This window comes from Pestalotiopsis fici (genome assembly GCF_000516985.1).
Source record: "Pestalotiopsis fici W106-1 unplaced genomic scaffold PFICI_Scf_2, whole genome shotgun sequence".
Classification (NCBI taxonomy): domain Eukaryota; kingdom Fungi; phylum Ascomycota; class Sordariomycetes; order Amphisphaeriales; family Sporocadaceae; genus Pestalotiopsis; species Pestalotiopsis fici.
Genome location: NW_006917092.1, coordinates 3,409,170 through 3,426,033, shown reverse-complemented (window position 1 = coordinate 3,426,033; position 16,864 = coordinate 3,409,170). Strand labels below are relative to the sequence as shown.

At 48.2% G+C, this 16,864-nt stretch overlaps 5 protein-coding genes across 5 annotated transcripts; 2 read left to right on the top strand and 3 right to left on the bottom strand.

Moving 5' to 3' along the window:
* Nucleotides 1-2,469: 2,469 nt before the first annotated feature.
* On the bottom strand, nt 2,470-4,277 carry PFICI_03212 (uncharacterized protein; the record flags this gene model as incomplete). Its single annotated transcript, XM_007831793.1, has 4 exons — nt 2,470-2,868; nt 2,935-3,359; nt 3,426-3,645; nt 3,753-4,277. 4 exons carry the CDS (start codon nt 4,275-4,277, stop codon nt 2,470-2,472), a joined length of 1,569 nt encoding a protein of 522 aa, XP_007829984.1.
* Nucleotides 4,278-6,461: 2,184 nt separating this feature from the next.
* On the top strand, nt 6,462-9,812 carry PFICI_03211 (uncharacterized protein; the record flags this gene model as incomplete). Its single annotated transcript, XM_007831792.1, has 2 exons — nt 6,462-8,788; nt 8,867-9,812. The coding sequence occupies 2 exons, from the start codon at nt 6,462-6,464 to the stop codon at nt 9,810-9,812; spliced, it is 3,273 nt and encodes a 1,090-aa protein (XP_007829983.1).
* Nucleotides 9,813-10,218: 406 nt separating this feature from the next.
* On the bottom strand, nt 10,219-11,286 carry PFICI_03210 (uncharacterized protein; the record flags this gene model as incomplete). The annotated part of the gene is made up of 1 exon (XM_007831791.1): nt 10,219-11,286. The coding sequence occupies one exon, from the start codon at nt 11,284-11,286 to the stop codon at nt 10,219-10,221; it is 1,068 nt and encodes a 355-aa protein (XP_007829982.1).
* A 1,767-nt stretch (nt 11,287-13,053) lies between these two features.
* On the top strand, nt 13,054-14,279 carry PFICI_03209 (uncharacterized protein; the record flags this gene model as incomplete). Its single annotated transcript, XM_007831790.1, has 4 exons — nt 13,054-13,193; nt 13,264-13,448; nt 13,523-13,899; nt 13,956-14,279. 4 exons carry the CDS (start codon nt 13,054-13,056, stop codon nt 14,277-14,279), a joined length of 1,026 nt encoding a protein of 341 aa, XP_007829981.1.
* A 1,326-nt stretch (nt 14,280-15,605) lies between these two features.
* Nucleotides 15,606-16,594, bottom strand: PFICI_03208 (uncharacterized protein; the record flags this gene model as incomplete). Its single annotated transcript, XM_007831789.1, has 2 exons — nt 15,606-16,152; nt 16,221-16,594. 2 exons carry the CDS (start codon nt 16,592-16,594, stop codon nt 15,606-15,608), a joined length of 921 nt encoding a protein of 306 aa, XP_007829980.1.
* Between the last annotated feature and the right edge of the window lie 270 nt (nt 16,595-16,864).

The following is a 16,864-nucleotide window of genomic DNA, read 5'->3' as shown; positions in this document are numbered from 1 at the left end:
TTTTTTTTACTTCCCCTTTTTTTTGGCAAGTCCTTCGATAAGGTCCGCCCGAGAAGCAGAGAGAATGGGGTTAGCGCTTAGCGCATCCCCGAAAATCCCAAACCTAGCGATGTTTGCGGCATGGCGGATTGGAAGATGGATGGCAAGATCGGGCTCAGAGTCGGTACCTTGGAGGCCCAGTTCTACATAAGGGTAGATGTAAATGCCCATCAAACACGGCTTAGTAGGTCCGCAAGATACAAAAGTTCAAAGAACCCAAGTTTATTAAATACATAGACTTTATAATCCATTTACGGGGCAACATTCTTTCCAAATGAAATATCGGTGCCACCACGCGTATTTTGCTAAATGTGCATCACAAAGCTCTTCTTGGGAGCTCGAGAGATTTTCTTGTTACTATGAACAGATACGACCATCCGGCGCCTCTGGAATCGTTGCAAATCACTCCAGGCTAGATTAACGATCACCATCTTTTAACCCGTGCTCAAATCTCCTGAAACCATTTTGGACACATTAAAACGCACCCATCCGACAACACTATGAGTCGATATGGATGTTTCCATGATACAATGCAGTCTTCCAAACGTGTGTTACATTTCTATTTTTCCAAGATTTTAATTGGCTTTAGAAAAACCTGGCATCATGTTCATATCCAATTAAATTCGACGATCCTTCGATGATGACACATGAGTGTCGTTAGTAAAGAGGTAGGCTGCATTAGTATCGTACGTAAAGTTACAACCGACACAAGATGCGCTGAATACTACCATTTCCATAGCTTAGATCCAGGTAGTGCCGCAACGAGTGCAGGGGTTACCAGGGAAGATGGAATCTTATTACGAGTCTATACCCTCCACCAACCTCGTCCGTATGTCCTCTTTCCTCTGGATGTTCCCAACCAGTGATCTTATTAATTCGCCTTGCATGCGTCTAAAGGTGATTAATTGAACTGACATCTCGAGGATAATCATCGCAGAAGTGGCCAGTACATTATGTCAAATCTTGGCCCCTTGACGACTACTTTTACGCCACCAAGTGACTGCTTGTCCTCGACACTTTTGTACCCGATCGTCCTTGACTCCAGATATTACCTGAATATTGGACCTCAGGATTCGAGCTGTTTTCCATCAGGAGTAATTCCGGGTGTATCTGACTACTTCTCACCTGGTCTATGCCCTTCGGGATACACCCACGCCTGGTACAGCACACAACTAGCTGCAAATGCGGCTCATTATGAGGTTTGGGCAATATGCTGCCCCAGGTATGTGTTAGGTCCCGAGAATTGCATCGCATCTATTGGGTGTAGCTGACCCCGATGAAGCAGCCTCGACACATTCTCGTTTGATTGTGCATCGGATGCCGCGACGTCAGACTGGGGAGCTGCCGATACTGTGAGTCTGACACTAAGAAGAGAATAATGAGCCAATGATGCCATCAATCTGAAATACCTATGCGTTTAACTTTCCCTCAAAGCTCTTGAAATTTGAAGCACCATATCATTTATCTAATAACCGTCCACAGTGGATATGCACAGCAACTGGTGATTTCGCTGTCTTGGATCCGATAGTCACCTACGAAACGTCTCGAATTTCAGATTCGAGTACCGACTCAAATGGAGATTTAGTCATTCTATCACCTATCTATAATGCTATCGGGATTCAGGTGAGGTGAGTAATCCCTGAATGATAGCATAAGGAATGACAATTGTCCTCTCTGCTCTTCTCCAGAGCCCACTTGCTTAATATCATTATGATGCTAATGTTCGTGTATCCAAAGGCACCAAACCACAGACTTCTTGCAGTTCACGTCTTCCACTGCAAGCTCCACCAACACACAGACTATGAAATTGGCCGACTCCCCAACTACCACGTCTGCATTCTTAGAAATGTCGGATGATTCAAGGATTAGCGCTGGGGCGATCGCGGGAATTTCGATTGGTGCTTTCGCAGCTCTCTCCTTGGTGATTGGTGGATCAGTGTATCTATGCATCACAAAGAGGCGGAACACGATCAACACCCGAAACCCAGCAGCACCTGGTTTCGCGCATGCTGAATTGGCGGCTGGGGTGCCAATGACTTCGTCTAAAGAAAGTCCCGACCAAACAACAAACACATTCTCTGATCGACTCGTCTCACATACTGGAACATGCCATCCGGGTACTACAACACAGATAGGCATGTCCGATTCAACACAAAGTCCAGTAGAACTTGATACTCTACCGGTGCCAGTTGAGCTTCATGCATAGCGAAATGCGAGGTACTTATCGGCATGTTTCAGCTGCTATGGCCCGTGTACTCACGAGCCTCGCTCTAGATGAACGAGTATCGGCGCGATTCGAAACCTTGATGTCATTGAACACACGGAAGCTCTGATAACAGCTCATTTCATCGTGGCTCTCTGCTCCCCACAACTCAACCCAGTCTCTTTTGTTCATGGCTCCAATCACGCCTTCTCATTAACTGCCCATCGCTATGTGATTTGACGAATCTTCTTTCCCCAGAGATAAACAAAAATTCCAATGAATCCCAATGCACCAATTATTATAGCACTGGTATCGAACACAAGAGCGTATTTGGTGCTCTTGATACCCAGGAAGCTGAGGGACCCGTAAGAGAGAGCAAAGGAAATGACACCGCGGGCAAAACACAGCACGACCAATGCTGCATCACTGCGCGCCGGGTAGCTGTCAATCACATAGGTGAATGACGCAACCACCACACCAACAAAGCCGTAGAATTCCACGTTGAAGGACACCACAATCGCCGACCAATGCCAATCTTGCGGAGTTTGGCATGCTCGGCCGAATATAACCGTGCTGATAATGGCAACAATGAACGGTATGATAAGGGGTATCAATCGTGTTTCGGGCTTGGAGCGATATTATTAGCATAAGAATCTTCAGAAGAGACGGGTTACTCTCAAGATCCAGCATACCTCAGCGAGTCCGCCATTGCGCTTTCCGAACAATTTCACCAGCCAGTCGCTCAGCCAACCCTGCGCCGGAATGACAACCATCGAGACAACAATTTGTCCCGCGAAAACGAACCCAATCCACTCATAATCAAAGTTGTAAGGTGGAGAGACAAGGACTTGGGCAAAGACAGCGCCAAACATGACGAATACACCAAGAAAGGCACCACTGCAGAGGACCAACCAGAAGACGTTGGGAAAGCAGATGACCTGCGCCATTTGTTTCCAGCACGAGACGGCCTCTGACCAGTTGGGTTTTCCGTGGAAGAGAGCCATGTCGTGGCGCCATGTTCGCGGTTCGTAGTTGGTGTGGTCAATGGGGGGTCGGGCATTGGAGGTGATGGGTCGGAGAGGGCCCAGTGTCTGTGCATCTTCGTGGCCCAAGCCGGCTATGGTTCATACTCTGTTAGACAATAGTCCCACTCAAGCCAACATTGGGACCAAGTCAGACGTACCTTGAGCGCTTACTGTGCGTGTAAATTTCGTCTCGGGGACAAGAAAGACGGCATTGAGCCAGCAAGCAAAGGAAATGCACGCAAAGACTCCGTACCACCAGCGCCAGCCTATGTTGGCAGCAAGATAAGAGCTCGCTACTGTCAACACAGCGGTTCCGAGTGTCTGAGCAGCACAGAATATTGCAATTTTTGTGCCTCGCTGGTGTAGAAAGTAGACCTCCTGAAATTCACCGTCAATAAACTGCCGACATGTGGGACGCACTCTTGCTCAGTATGTGGCTGTAGTGTGTGAAGTGAGATGAGATGCACAAGCGTTGAATATCGTACCTGAATCATGATGGGGCAGAGAGCCTCAGCCTGTCCGGCAGCAAGACTGAGGATGACTCGGCCAGCAATATGGGATTCCAGACTTTTACTGCATGCGCACCAGATGGAGCACGCCACGAGCATTGTCAGGGAAAACAAGTATGTTGCGCGTCGCCCGACTGCGTGAGATATGGGGACAAAGATGAAGTTTCCAATTCCGATGAACAAGGCTGGCAAAGTGACAAGATCATTGACACGTGGGTCGCCGTCGTATTCTGCAGTCACGATTGGTAGTATGGCGCCAAAAGAAGACGCCATGAGTGTGGCTGTAGCTGCGAATATGGAAACATTGCAGACAATGTTTATCTTGCGCCAGTTGGGAAGGTTCAGGGGGTCGCGGGGCTCGTTGGTAGGAGTCGGGATGAGGATGATATCGCCTTGGTCGAGCAACTTGACAGTCCCGACGGGTTCCAGCGCCGGGCCAGTCTTCACTTCCAGGTGCTCAACATCGGTGTGAATCATGTCTCCCGACTTGACTGCTTCCATGATGAATAATAGACAACCAAGAAGTTTGTCTAAATATTTGTGAAGATTACAGAGAAGAACCGTCACTATTGATGTACAGTTGAAAGGATAAAATGAGCATTCGACAGACAATATATGCTTCAATCAGTGCTCTAACCAGGCCCTGCTTGGTTTTGTTTTCCTCAAGTGACTATGAGGATACTGTTACAATACTAATGGTAGTTACATAGCTATTGGTCAATCAACTAACAAAATTATGGATATCGATACCCCAGATCCCCACGGGGACAAAAGGAAGCAACCATATTTGTTGTATATCCGAGTGGAGGACATGCGTACAGCCAAGTCGTGGCCAAGACGGTCGGGGAACGGGATCCCCACATAAGAGGTTTTCTCCCCGCATATGCCTAAACGTTTACCAAAACCTGTCGAGACGCTGGTTATTGGTACGATTCGGCTATTTTGGCTGGTTACTGCTTCCAGGGAGCCGGAGCCTGTTCTTTATCAATCAGTCGATGGGATGTATTATTGCTATAGAGGTCACACAAGTAATTCGAGGTCATCCGGCTCTGCGATCGTTGTGGATAAAATTACTTATCAAAAGTTAGTGAGGCACAGTGGCTAAAGAACGGGGTCCCCGCCTGTAGCTTGTGGTAGGGACTCTGTACAGCACTCATGAAGTGCAATCAGCACACGCTTTCCGTGGCCGAAGACGGTAAACAAAACAGACACGTCGTATAATTGAATGAGAATAGCATGCCAAACCACGGGGCATCAATATTTTGACCACCAGCAAATCAACCGAAGCATTGGTGTTGTATAAGATCCCGAGGGGGTTCGCTTTATTAATTGGATAATGCTCGGCTTGCGTGGCATTAGTGGGGAGATGCCTTTGGCTCAGCAAGTCAACATGCTGCAAGTCGCTTGCTTTATGAAAGCTGCACGCTGAAGGACATGAGATTAACGAATTTTCCGAGCGATCACCGCAATTGCCAGCAGTCCAAAGGGCCGGATCAAGTTCCATAGAAATTTCAGATTTCACAGTTCCAAAGAAAAAAAAAAAAAAAAAAAAAACAACGGAGATAACACTTTAAAAGATTCATCTGAGGCAAAACTTAGAAGTGCAAACAGTTGGGATCACAGAGGAGAAGCCCTTCTTGTACGGAGAATAGACAATAACCCATCTGAGCTGTACACATAACCACATGCACCAGCCACTTATGGCGTATTACTTTCGGCTTATGCCAAGTTGTATCCAATTCCAGCCGGAGAACCAGGAGATGCACGGTCTTGGCCATGGTATGCTCTACCAGACTTATTCCATTGTACAAGGTAAGGACTGTTTTTGCTTCAGCAGCAGAGCGCCAAAAGCTGAGCCCATTCCCCCACCCTGCACCTTTTCTCGCCAATCAAATCTCTGAGAGACGGATGACCGGACTTAAGAAAGGGACACCCGCCCCCGCGCATCCGAAGACAGCCAATCGGAAACTGTATAAGCGGCACCTCGGAATTGCTTTTGTAGTCCCTAACCGCTCACAGCGTCGGCAAAGAGAGTCAACTTAGAAGCAACACCGCTCGATATTGCCCTAGCTTAAACTCTCGTAATGTGATGCGTTCGTGGGATGCCCTCGGCCACAGACCTTGAGCTCTAATTTCACCTTAAATCTCTCATAAAGACAAGTCATGGTCCAATTATTCCGCTGTAATACGTCGAGCCACGCTTGACCAGGTAAGTTATCGCCCTTTGCTATCAAAATGCATGCAACGGGGTAATTTGGGATCACCTCTGCAGAGAACCTTATGCCACTCATATAGAGTCTTTCAGGCTCGTGAAACCTAACAACCTTAGCTCCTTGATTCATTACTTCCTTGACTGTGAATTTGCGAACCACGGCTCTATTATGGTCGAAGAGTCTGGGCGCCATGTATCACGCAGGCTTCCGCCACTGCTGATTATAGTGCCTACTCGAGCGGTATATACTGTTTAGGGAATGGTGCGGAAAGGGATCCCATACGACTCCATGCATCGCTTCAAGTTTCTTAGCAAATTTTTACGCAATGGTTTTCCACCCTGCTGGGTATAAGCTGTCCCTAGAAAAAGGTAAGGGATGGGTAAGGATTTAAATATGCCACTGTCTCATCTGTGAGAATGGAGCAGTCAGAGTGCCGATAAACAATACTTTCCACAGCTCAGTGACCCAGGAAATGGCGGACACATCAAATGCGAATGACGACGACAACGAGCTTCGTATCACCTTTCAGGATGCCGACAGAAGCGGCGCAGACCGAGGGCGCCTTGCTCGCGGCACAGATGGCGCAACTCGGACGCGGTCAATGAGTCGAGCCTCGAGCCGCAGCTCTCGGAGCCGTATACCTGCCACATCTCCCTACTCTGGTGTTCAGATCGAGTACCGTACCCTTTCGATCAACGTCTCCGAGTCTCGCCATCACGAGCCCGATAGTTCTGATGATCTCAAGAACTCAAAGAAGGAGGCCGAGAATTACTTTGCCAATCTCACCTACCATGAACTCGACAAGGACCAGGTCTGCCAGCAACTTAATGTGGCAGCCAACCAAGGTCTTTCCGACAATGCTGCCAACACGAGACTCCAGCGCGACGGCAAGAACAATCTACCGCAACCCAGAGTCAACTACTTCAAGAAGCTGTTCTTTTACGTCTTTGGAGGATTTTGTTCTATACTATGGGTTGGAGTCATTATCTTCTTCATTTGCTGGCAACCACTCAGCAACCCTCCTTCTGCAACGAATCTTGCATTGGCAATCCTCGTCTTGATCGTCATCATGCTCCAGGCTGCCTTCAATGCATTCCAGGACTGGTCTACTTCGCGCACCATGAAGTCCATTGTGGACCTGTTGCCGTCCGAGACTCGTGTTCTCCGCGAGGGTAAAGTGATTAGCCTACCAGCTACTGAGCTCGTTGCTGGAGATATTGTACAGCTTTCTGTCGGCAACAAGGTCCCAGCTGATCTTCGACTGTTGGATCACTCTGGCGATATACGTTTTGACCGCTCCATGCTCACGGGCGAGCCAGAAGAGATTGAGGGCGCCATCAATTGTACCGACCCAAACTTCCTGGAAAGTCGAAACATTGCCTTGATGGGCACCATGGTCGTCAACGGTAGCGGAACTGGCATAGTCGTGCTCACTGGCAATCGCTCCGTCATGGGGCGCATTGCACAAGGCATGGCCGACGCCAAGGAAGTCCCTACGCTTATCCAGAAAGAGATCTGGCGATTCGTGAGAATTATTGTGGTTTTCACGGTTATTCTCGCACTCTTGATTGCACTCACCTGGACATTTTGGTTGCGCCGAGATCATCCTTCGTACATGAATGTTGTGGCCATGTTGAACAATGTCATGGGCTGTGTTGTGGCGTTTATCCCCGAAGGCATGCCTATTGCCGTGTCGCTGACGCTAATGATGGTGGCCCGGCGCATGAAGGCGAGCAACATTCTACCCAAGGGCTTATCGACAGTCGAGACTCTGGGTTGTGTCAATGTCATATGCTCGGACAAGACTGGTACCCTTACCCAGAACGTAATGTCTGTTGCGTCAGTGGCTTTCGCAGATGTCAAGTTGTCTCCCGAGCAAGTTCAAGACGCGCTGGTGGGAGACAATGTGCCAGAGCACCTGATGAAGCTTTACGAAGCGGCGTCTCTCTGCAATGATGCCGCATTTGACCCCACGACACAGCACCTCCCCTCAGCTGAACGAAAGGTTCAAGGTAACGCAACAGATGCTGCACTCTTACGCTTCACCAGTTCCGTACAGAATCAGACTCCCAACTCTAGCCGAAAGGTCTTCCAGATACCATTCAACTCAAAGAACAAGTGGATGTTGACCATGCTTGATAATGTCCAGGCTCAAGATGCAGGCCGTAGTGCACATCAAGTGTATATCAAGGGCGCCCCAGACGTGCTCCTCGCAGCATGTACCAGATATTGGTCAGTGAAGAGCGGCTCCATTGAGTGTCTCGACGATGCAGCTCGCAACTCGATCAAGACTTCCCAGGATGAGCTTTCCAATAACGCGGAAAGAGTCATTATGTTGTGTGGAAAGATCATGACACCAATTCACGCACCTGGCACAAATGATTTTAGTGACCATGTGGCTGCCACTGCGCTGCAGGACCTAGTCATCATTGGAATCCTTGGCATTATCGACCCACCACGGCCTGAGACGATGAGGACGGTCCTGGAGTGTCGCAGGGCTGGTGCTCGCTTTTTCATGGTCACTGGTGATTACGGTCTTACTGCTGCGGCTATTGCTCGGAGAATCGGTATCTTTGCGCCCGACGCCAATGTCGATGATCTCCAGTCGCTTCGGGCTGATTCACCGCTGCCATCGACGGAGCTGCGGGAGAAGAGACTGGCAGGCGAAGGTCGAAGTCTCATGATTGAAGGAAAAGATATCTCCACCTTGAATGACGACGACTGGAATGCTGTATGCGAGTACGAGGAGATTGTATTTGCGCGCACTACGCCGGAGCAAAAGCTTCGGATTGTGAACGAGTAAGTGTTGTCCTATGTTCCAGTTCTTCATCCGTCAACCCTCAAATGCATCAGTGAAGCTTATTATATATGTACCAGATTTCGGGACCGAGACAACGTCGTCGCAGTAACCGGTGATGGTGTCAATGATGCTCCTGCATTGCGAGCGGCAGATGTTGGCGTCGCCGTCATCACTGGTAGTGATGTTGCCATCGAGGCGGCGGATCTAATTCTCATGGACAAGTTTGACTCCATCATTGACGCGATTCGACTCGGTCGTCTTGTTTTCCAGAATTTACAAAAGGTCATTTCGTATCTGCTACCAGCAGGAAGTTGGTCTGAAATCTGGCCCGTTCTTGCCAATGTCTTCTTTGGCGTGCCACTGCCCTTGTCCTCCTTCCTCATGATTATCATTTGCGTCTTCACCGACCTGTTTCTGTCTCTTTCAATCATCATGGAGAAAGCAGAATTCGACCTTCTCTCGCTACCGCCCCGCAATCACAAGCGCGATCACCTCATTACGGCCAAGATCTATATCCAGGCATATTTGTTTACTGGCTTCATGGAGACCTGCATCGCACATTCCATGTTCTTCTTGTACTTCTGGAAATACGCTGGACTGCCGGTGAGCGAGCTCTTCTTTCTTTTTGAAGGGTACTCGGAGGGCTTTCATGGCTATACCCAGGCTGAGCTCACCAACTTTAATAATGTTGGCCAATGCGTGTACTTTGTCACTCTGGTCATCCTGCAATGGGGCAATATCCTTGCCGTCCGAAATCGCCGCTTGAGTTTGGTGCAGGCCGACCCAGTCACCAAGAAGAGGCGAAACCCTTGGTTGATTCTATCCATACTCATTAGTCTAGCGATTGCCATTTTTGTTACCGAGGTTCCCGGCATCCAGAATTTGTTCGGTACTGCTTCTGTGCCTATTGAGTTTTGGTTCATTCCAATTCCTTTGGCGGTGGCGATCTTGATGATGGATGAAATCAGGAAGCTACTGGTTAGGGTCTTCCCCAAAGGACCGATCGCCAGGATTGCATGGTAGCCTCAATTGGCGTGCTTGTTTCGGATGATTGTATGCGCGAGAGGAGTCGGTGACAATCAGATGCCACCTTACTTACCTACCCTTGTAAATTGTCTGTTATGGGCATAGTAGAGATCCAAGCATCGGTTCCGGAGACAAACAATCAATATCTCAGCGACAAGTTCGTTGCAGCGTCCGAACAATCTTTACTCAATCAAAGTCGTTGTAGATCTTCGGCTACATCTTCCGGTAGTGCCTCAGCATAGACAGGAATGTTTATAGACATTTTCACAAGATAAACCATTTCGCTTTGATGAATAGCTTAAAAAGTGCAAATAAGGGACTGGCATGAAATTTTTGATGTCGTTAAGCTATATCATACACAAGAATTATCCATGCGTCTCAGACGGACGGGTACTGGTCATATCTAAGCGCAATAAGCATCAAAATGAGTACTTGGCTGCTGGGTTGTCGTCGTTCCATTAGTGACCACTTGCTTTCCATCCTGTTGAAGTCCACCACCGGGAATGTAAACACGGTTGTCAATCGCAACGGCCTGGGTTCCGTGGCGGGGGACGGCCATGGGCTCCAACTCTGCCCACTGCTGCGACTCCAGGTCAAAGACATCCGTCTGGTTGAATACACCGGTGGTCGAGTCGACATTTCCTTCACCACCAAAGATGTAATACTTGGAACCTACGGCACCGCCATTGATACCTCCTCGCGACGTGGGCATATGACCAGTGCTCGTGGACCACCCAGCGGTCACGTTGTTTAGGTCGAGCTCAAAGACGGTATCACGGAAATTGAGCTGCCCGTAGCGGCGACCACCAATGACGTAGAAAGTGTCCCCAACCACGGATCCAGCAGCATGTTGACGACTCTCTGGAAGCTCAGCTGCTCCCATAACGAGTCTCTGCCACGCGTTGGAGGTGGTGTTGAAAGATATGACCGAGTTGACCGCATCCTGATACCCGGTCATGAGTACAGTCATACCGCCAGCAAGGTAGATCATCTCGCCGTGCACACCCATGACGGCACTTCCCCTTTCCGTACCGTTTGGCATATCCGGCAGCTGTTCCCAGGAGTCCGATGCCGGGTCATAGACATGACAAGTCTTGGATGCCACCCAGTTCATGGACAAACCCGAGACAGTTGGACCCACTGTCAAACCACCAAGTAGGTACAGCTTGCCGTCCACGGCGGCAACGTTGGGGTGGTTGACCTTGTAGGGTGCTGCAGCCCCCGTGCGCCAGGTGTCTGATGCGACATCATAAATTTGCAACAGGTCCGTGGTCTCAGTGCCATTGGCCGTAGGAACGATACCACCAAGGACAGCAATCGTCTGGTTATCGATAGCTGCTGTTCCGTGCTCCTGACGCGCGGTTGGTATGGTGGCCAGGTCCACCCATTCTCCCGACATGCATGATGGAGCCGCTATGGCTATCTCAGACGAGGCCACCGCGCTTACTGCAAGGATCTGAAGAGGGCGCATAATGTATAGAGATAAGATCTAGTGCAAACAGAAAGGATGGGTGGATGAATAGATTCAAAGATGATTGGTTTACACGGAAGAAGGGTAGAAGACTCGACATCAATGAGCTTGGAAGTGCTCTTCGATCTCCTATATATATATCAATGAAAAAGGAGTGACCAAGATCACACTTAATTCGATACAAACATGGTTAAGTGAGATCATAAAGGGCCACTTTATCTGCATCAAGATTTTGGGAGGAAATGAGAAACTTGCAGATCACTTTGGAACCACTGTCAAAATGCTACGGTGGCGAAAATTTATGGTGGCCAATGGGTGTAGCAGCGACATGCAGATTCCTTGCAGATGACCTCGTCTGTCACAAGTAATCGACTGTGCGCCATTTTTCAAGCAGTTGCAACGTAAAAGAGGCCAAGTGATGGGTACTCTTACCGATATTAAAGGGGTGTAGTAATTCACGAGAGCGGAAAATTTGATGTTTATGCACAGGAAAAGTTCCATCCGTCTTCTTGGCGCCCCGAAGCACATGTCGGGCCCAAAGCCACTTTAGACGGTTACTAGTATCAGCAGTACAACTACAAGTATCATATTTAGTTAGCTTTTTCTGGGTGCTCTCAAGTTACTTCCCGTAGATATATCGATTCCACCGCCTCTACACTTGACATCATAGTTCCCGAAAGTTCTAGTAAGCCTACGGACTGATGAAGTCTTTATAACGATTTCAAGACATAGTACAAGCGCAAGAAAATGAGAACAGCAGCCCAAAGTGCTGAGCTTGGGATCTGTTTGCAAGACTGAGTGGCCGACGAGGAGAAACAACGTGAGCCCACACCGCGGTCAACAGGGGAGCACGGGCGATAAAGCGGGACCGATACTTGAGTCTGCCCTAGTCCGGTATTTTTCCATGCTAGACTGTACTAGAACCATAGTATACGCGGAGACTTATCCAGAGTCCCGGCACCCCCTTGTTGATCTCTCGGAACACCAAAACATGAAAGTCTTGGTATAGATGGTGCCCAATGTCAAAAGCCTTCTCGGCATAGTTACCAACCCCCCCAATCCGGATCCCTCCCTGTGGTATCCTCAAGAACTGAATCATGGGTTCTGAGAGCCGAAGTTGGCAGTGTCATTCGCCGAAAAGTCTATTTTAATTATGTGAAATCCTCCGATAGCCGCAGAGATTTGACATGGTTCTTCCTAAATTTACGAGCGATTATCGGATATGGGTCCAATTCAGCTAGGTGGCATTGTAACATGAGCCTCATTGCTTACGTGACAAGCGACCACGTGCCATGTCTTGAATGCAACAAGATATCTCCTCATCAAGCATTCCGCTTCTGCTCTATCCACAATTACTGTGTTATCTCTATGATAATCGATAAGAGCCACCAGGGGATGCAGGAACTCGGCCGTCTTGGATATCTTGCCCCAGTGGGACCGCAGGTTTGTTCTGGTTGAATAACAATTTCGACAGAGCCGAGGTTTGCTCATCTGAGTATCAAATTATGGAGAACTAGATCTGGACTATGAGTTATTTTGTCGAGTGCCCGTAGCCATGTTGCAAACAAGAGGGCCGAGCGAATCGAGTTCGGACGCTAGACTGTTGAGGCCGAGAACTATCATAGTGTGCTCCCATCAGCAAGGAAAGGTAGTGGCTCATATGGGTATATATACACTGACATCGAGCTCAATAACTTAACATCAGATCTTCAGTCATCCTTACTCCAACTAGAAGTCCACGGCCCCAGCGATCGACACCTTGTCAATATGTTGTTCAACACCTTCTCCGTCCTGGCTCTGGCCAATGTTGCTCTTTCAGCAGCTATCAGTTCTACCAACTCTTCGAGTGATGCTGTCTGGGGTAACCAATTCCCCAACTGTACAAGCATCAATCAGAGAAAATCATGGTAAGATCAATGTTTTTACTCAATCGCTCTTCAAACATGATCAAAATTCTAATGCTGGTTCTTCTGGTAGGACTGCTTTGACCGATGCTGAGAAAAAGGCCTACATTGACGCCGAGTTGTGCCTGATGAGCAAGCCACCAAAGCTGGGGGTCACCGGATCTCAAAACCTTTGGGATGATCTCATGTACGCGCATATCTACCAAGCAGGTGTCATCCACAATGACGGACCATTCTTGCCTTGGCACAGACTGTACAGTATGTTTTGCCTCAGTTTCTACCCGAGAAAAAAATTAGAGTCTATGCAAGTGTAATGACTAACATGCGTGCAGTGCGAGTCCATGAGATCTACCTACAGACCGAATGCGGATACACTGGTGCTCAACCCTACTGGGACGAGCAAGCCGACACCGACCTTGCCTCGATCGCCGACTCTGCCGTCTTTGACCCCGTCACTGGTTTTGGCAGCGGCAATCTTGATGCAGACGGTTGTGTGGCAGATGGACCGTTTGTCAACTTGACAATGCATCTGAACCAGACCAGCAACGACGCCAACTTCTGTCTTACTCGCGACTTCAATCAGACGGAATTTTACCAGGCAAACCGAACCTATGTGGATGATTGCATGGCAATTGACAACTACACTGATGCCTGGAACTGCTGGGGAACAAACCCCCATCTGGCCGGACACATGGGTGTTGGTGGAACTGTAAGTGAAAAAATTCAGACCCCCATGATTGAGTTAGAATGCTTACCAGATACTAGATGTTGGATGTCGTATCCAGTCCCGGAGACCCCGTCTTCTTCCTACACCACACCAACCTTGATCGACTCTGGTGGCAGTGGCAGATGGCCGACAATGAACACCGTCTCTACGACATTGGTGGACCCGTTGTTGCGTCCGAGGCTTTCCTGGAGCTGAGCAACCTGGATTATCCTGGTGCCGACCTTTTGGACTACAATGGCGAAGTCGGCAATGTGACAACCCTAGCCCACAACCTGTGGACTGGTGGCTTGCTCCCCAATATTACCATTGGTGACATTATGGATCTTGCCAATGATATGAACTGTGCGAATTACGTCGTCTAAATGCCGCGCACTTGATTTTATTCTCTGCAAAGGTTCGTTTAGACAAGGGGGCAAACCCCAGACATTTCTGTAGACTATAGATAGGATCCGGTACCGGTCGTTTTGGGAACCATGGAAGACAACTAGGGACACTTCGAAAAGCCAACTATAGATCGCATATGTAGCCAATGAACGTATTTACGAGACTCTACTTCTTGAATGTCTAAAAATTCATCATGTCGAATCAATCGCCAGTGGGCTATGACCATGCCAAGTAATGATGGCAAAGTCAGGATCAAGCCGGGCTTTATTTCCAATCTCGCCACTTCCGGTGTTGCTTCATATGTCACAGCCTATTGGAGACTACCAGCGAATATTTCAAACATTATGGATTCCTTTGCTGGAGTTCAGAGATTGATCAGATAAGATAATGTCAAACCTCTGTGGGGGGTGCATCGGTAGCCCGGAACAAACTAACTGATTTGGTGTTCAAGCCTTGCAAGATTTGTATTCCATCATCTCGAGGACACTGCTACAGGTGGCATGTTGACTCCGAATGTTTTAAGAGGACCCACTAGTTGAAGAATAAAAAGAACCTTGTGCTAGATCAAAGTTTATAGTGTCCCGACCCTCAAATGCCTGTCCAATGGTGGAGACTTTTCCGGCAACTCGCGCGAACTCGTGCGAGGGCCCCATTGAAAACCGGGGCTTCTGACACAGGCGTTACTCTGTTAAAAATTGTCCATGAATCACAAATCAAAGGGTTACAAAAGTACTTTGTACCGCGATGATGACGCAAACGCTGTCTTCTCGGCGCAAAAGACCAATTTTGGTAGGACTCTTTACATTCTTGAAAGAGGCACCCATCGAGGATCGCAATCTTTTTATTTTTTGTGTGGAAAGATTGAAGAATTCAGATTACTTTGCCATTATCTAAGCTTGTCAAGACTCCCGTTTTAAGCGCATTAAGTGAACCCGCGGAGACTCTGATGTTTTTCTTCCTCTTTCCTTTCAATTTTCATCCGTTCTCTTGGAATGGCGAGAATATCAAAGACAAGTAAAAGAAATGGAGATGTTCTAATTCCATGTATTCAAGTATAATCGATATTATTTAAGTGGGAAACAAGCGCGAGGGTTATTGCTTCATAGGTGCGATTTCAGGGCAAAGTCAGTTATACACGAAGCATTCAATTGATGTTTTTGCGAGAATATGATCTTCTTTCCCCGGAAAAAATAAATAAATACCCAAAGTATTGATCCTACTATATGGGATATTGGCCTGTTCAAAATGGCTTTCGGACACGACCAAGTCGCAAGTAATATAATACACATTAATCAACGACACGATCATGAAGTTGGGAAATCTCGGGAGATTGGAGGCTGCATTTCATCCAGTGATGCATGACTTTGTAGCAATCCGTCCATGCCACTGACACCATACTCACTGTACGGCATGGCGTACGAATCAGTGAAGCCACCACCAACCGGCCAAAATTGATTCAGTACTTGCGAGGATGCTTCTCCAATGTCCGGGTCTGCTAACATTGACTCAAAACTAGTCTCTGAAATTTGAGCTTGACCCTCATTCCTGCGATTGTGCTCCTCGTAACTATCATGAATAGGCCGTCTTGCGTTTTGCAAGTGTTTGATCAGATCCGAGAGGCTGGTTATATCAGTTGTACTAGGATGTCTCATGCTGACATGCAAGAGATAGTCCAGTACGTGTGCACCCTTGCGAGCTTGGCAAGAAATATTCTCGACACGGCGGAGATGATTTATACTTTGCTGAACCAGTTCGTGTTGTGCCGCAACAACATCAAAGCTTCCTGTGCCAAAGCACAAGAGATTGAGCACGACATAGATGCCAGCAGATATCACTGAGCCTGTCATCGGCCTATCAATACAAGTATCAGCAAATGAGAACGGTGTGCTTCGTTGAAAGGGCTAATGTTGTGCGCCTACCAGAACTTGAGAAACAACAGAGGAATCTTATCATCTGCAACGCGTCGAATGACCCTGGTGGCGGCATCGGTCCCCCTCCTCCAGAGTCGTGTCACCAATTCACTCTTATCACCACCAACTAGGCGACCGAGTGCTATCCTAGCGACGTAGAGTCGCATGAATTCAGGACCAATCGAATACGCAAATCGTTGCCACCCGATAGTTCGAAGATGCGTCGTGGCATATTGATAATCATCGGCCGCAAGATCTCCGCCACTGCTATACAGCACGGGCAGTTGTTGCTGGAAGTTGTCGAGCGCATCCATGGCTTTCTGGACATGCTCGATTGTCATGTCCCGGTCCATTTTAAAGAAGTAAAAGGTAATGTAGGCCATTTTAGCTGTGACGATGTGATGCAGTAGAGATGTGTGAGAACTCGATTCTGATCCGCTGGAGGGTAGGCTGCCATCAATGTCGCTCATGCCTTCACCTCCCGAGTTGTCGCTCAGGGCTTCCAATGCAGAGTCAAATGCGTGCGGATATATTGAGGCAGCTCGTGTACCGAGATTTGATAGCCTAGAGTTGCGTAGTCGTCAATCGTAAGCAAACCTCAATCCGTCCTGGCAATTATCTTGCCTACCTAGGTAGGTACTTACCAATCGCAA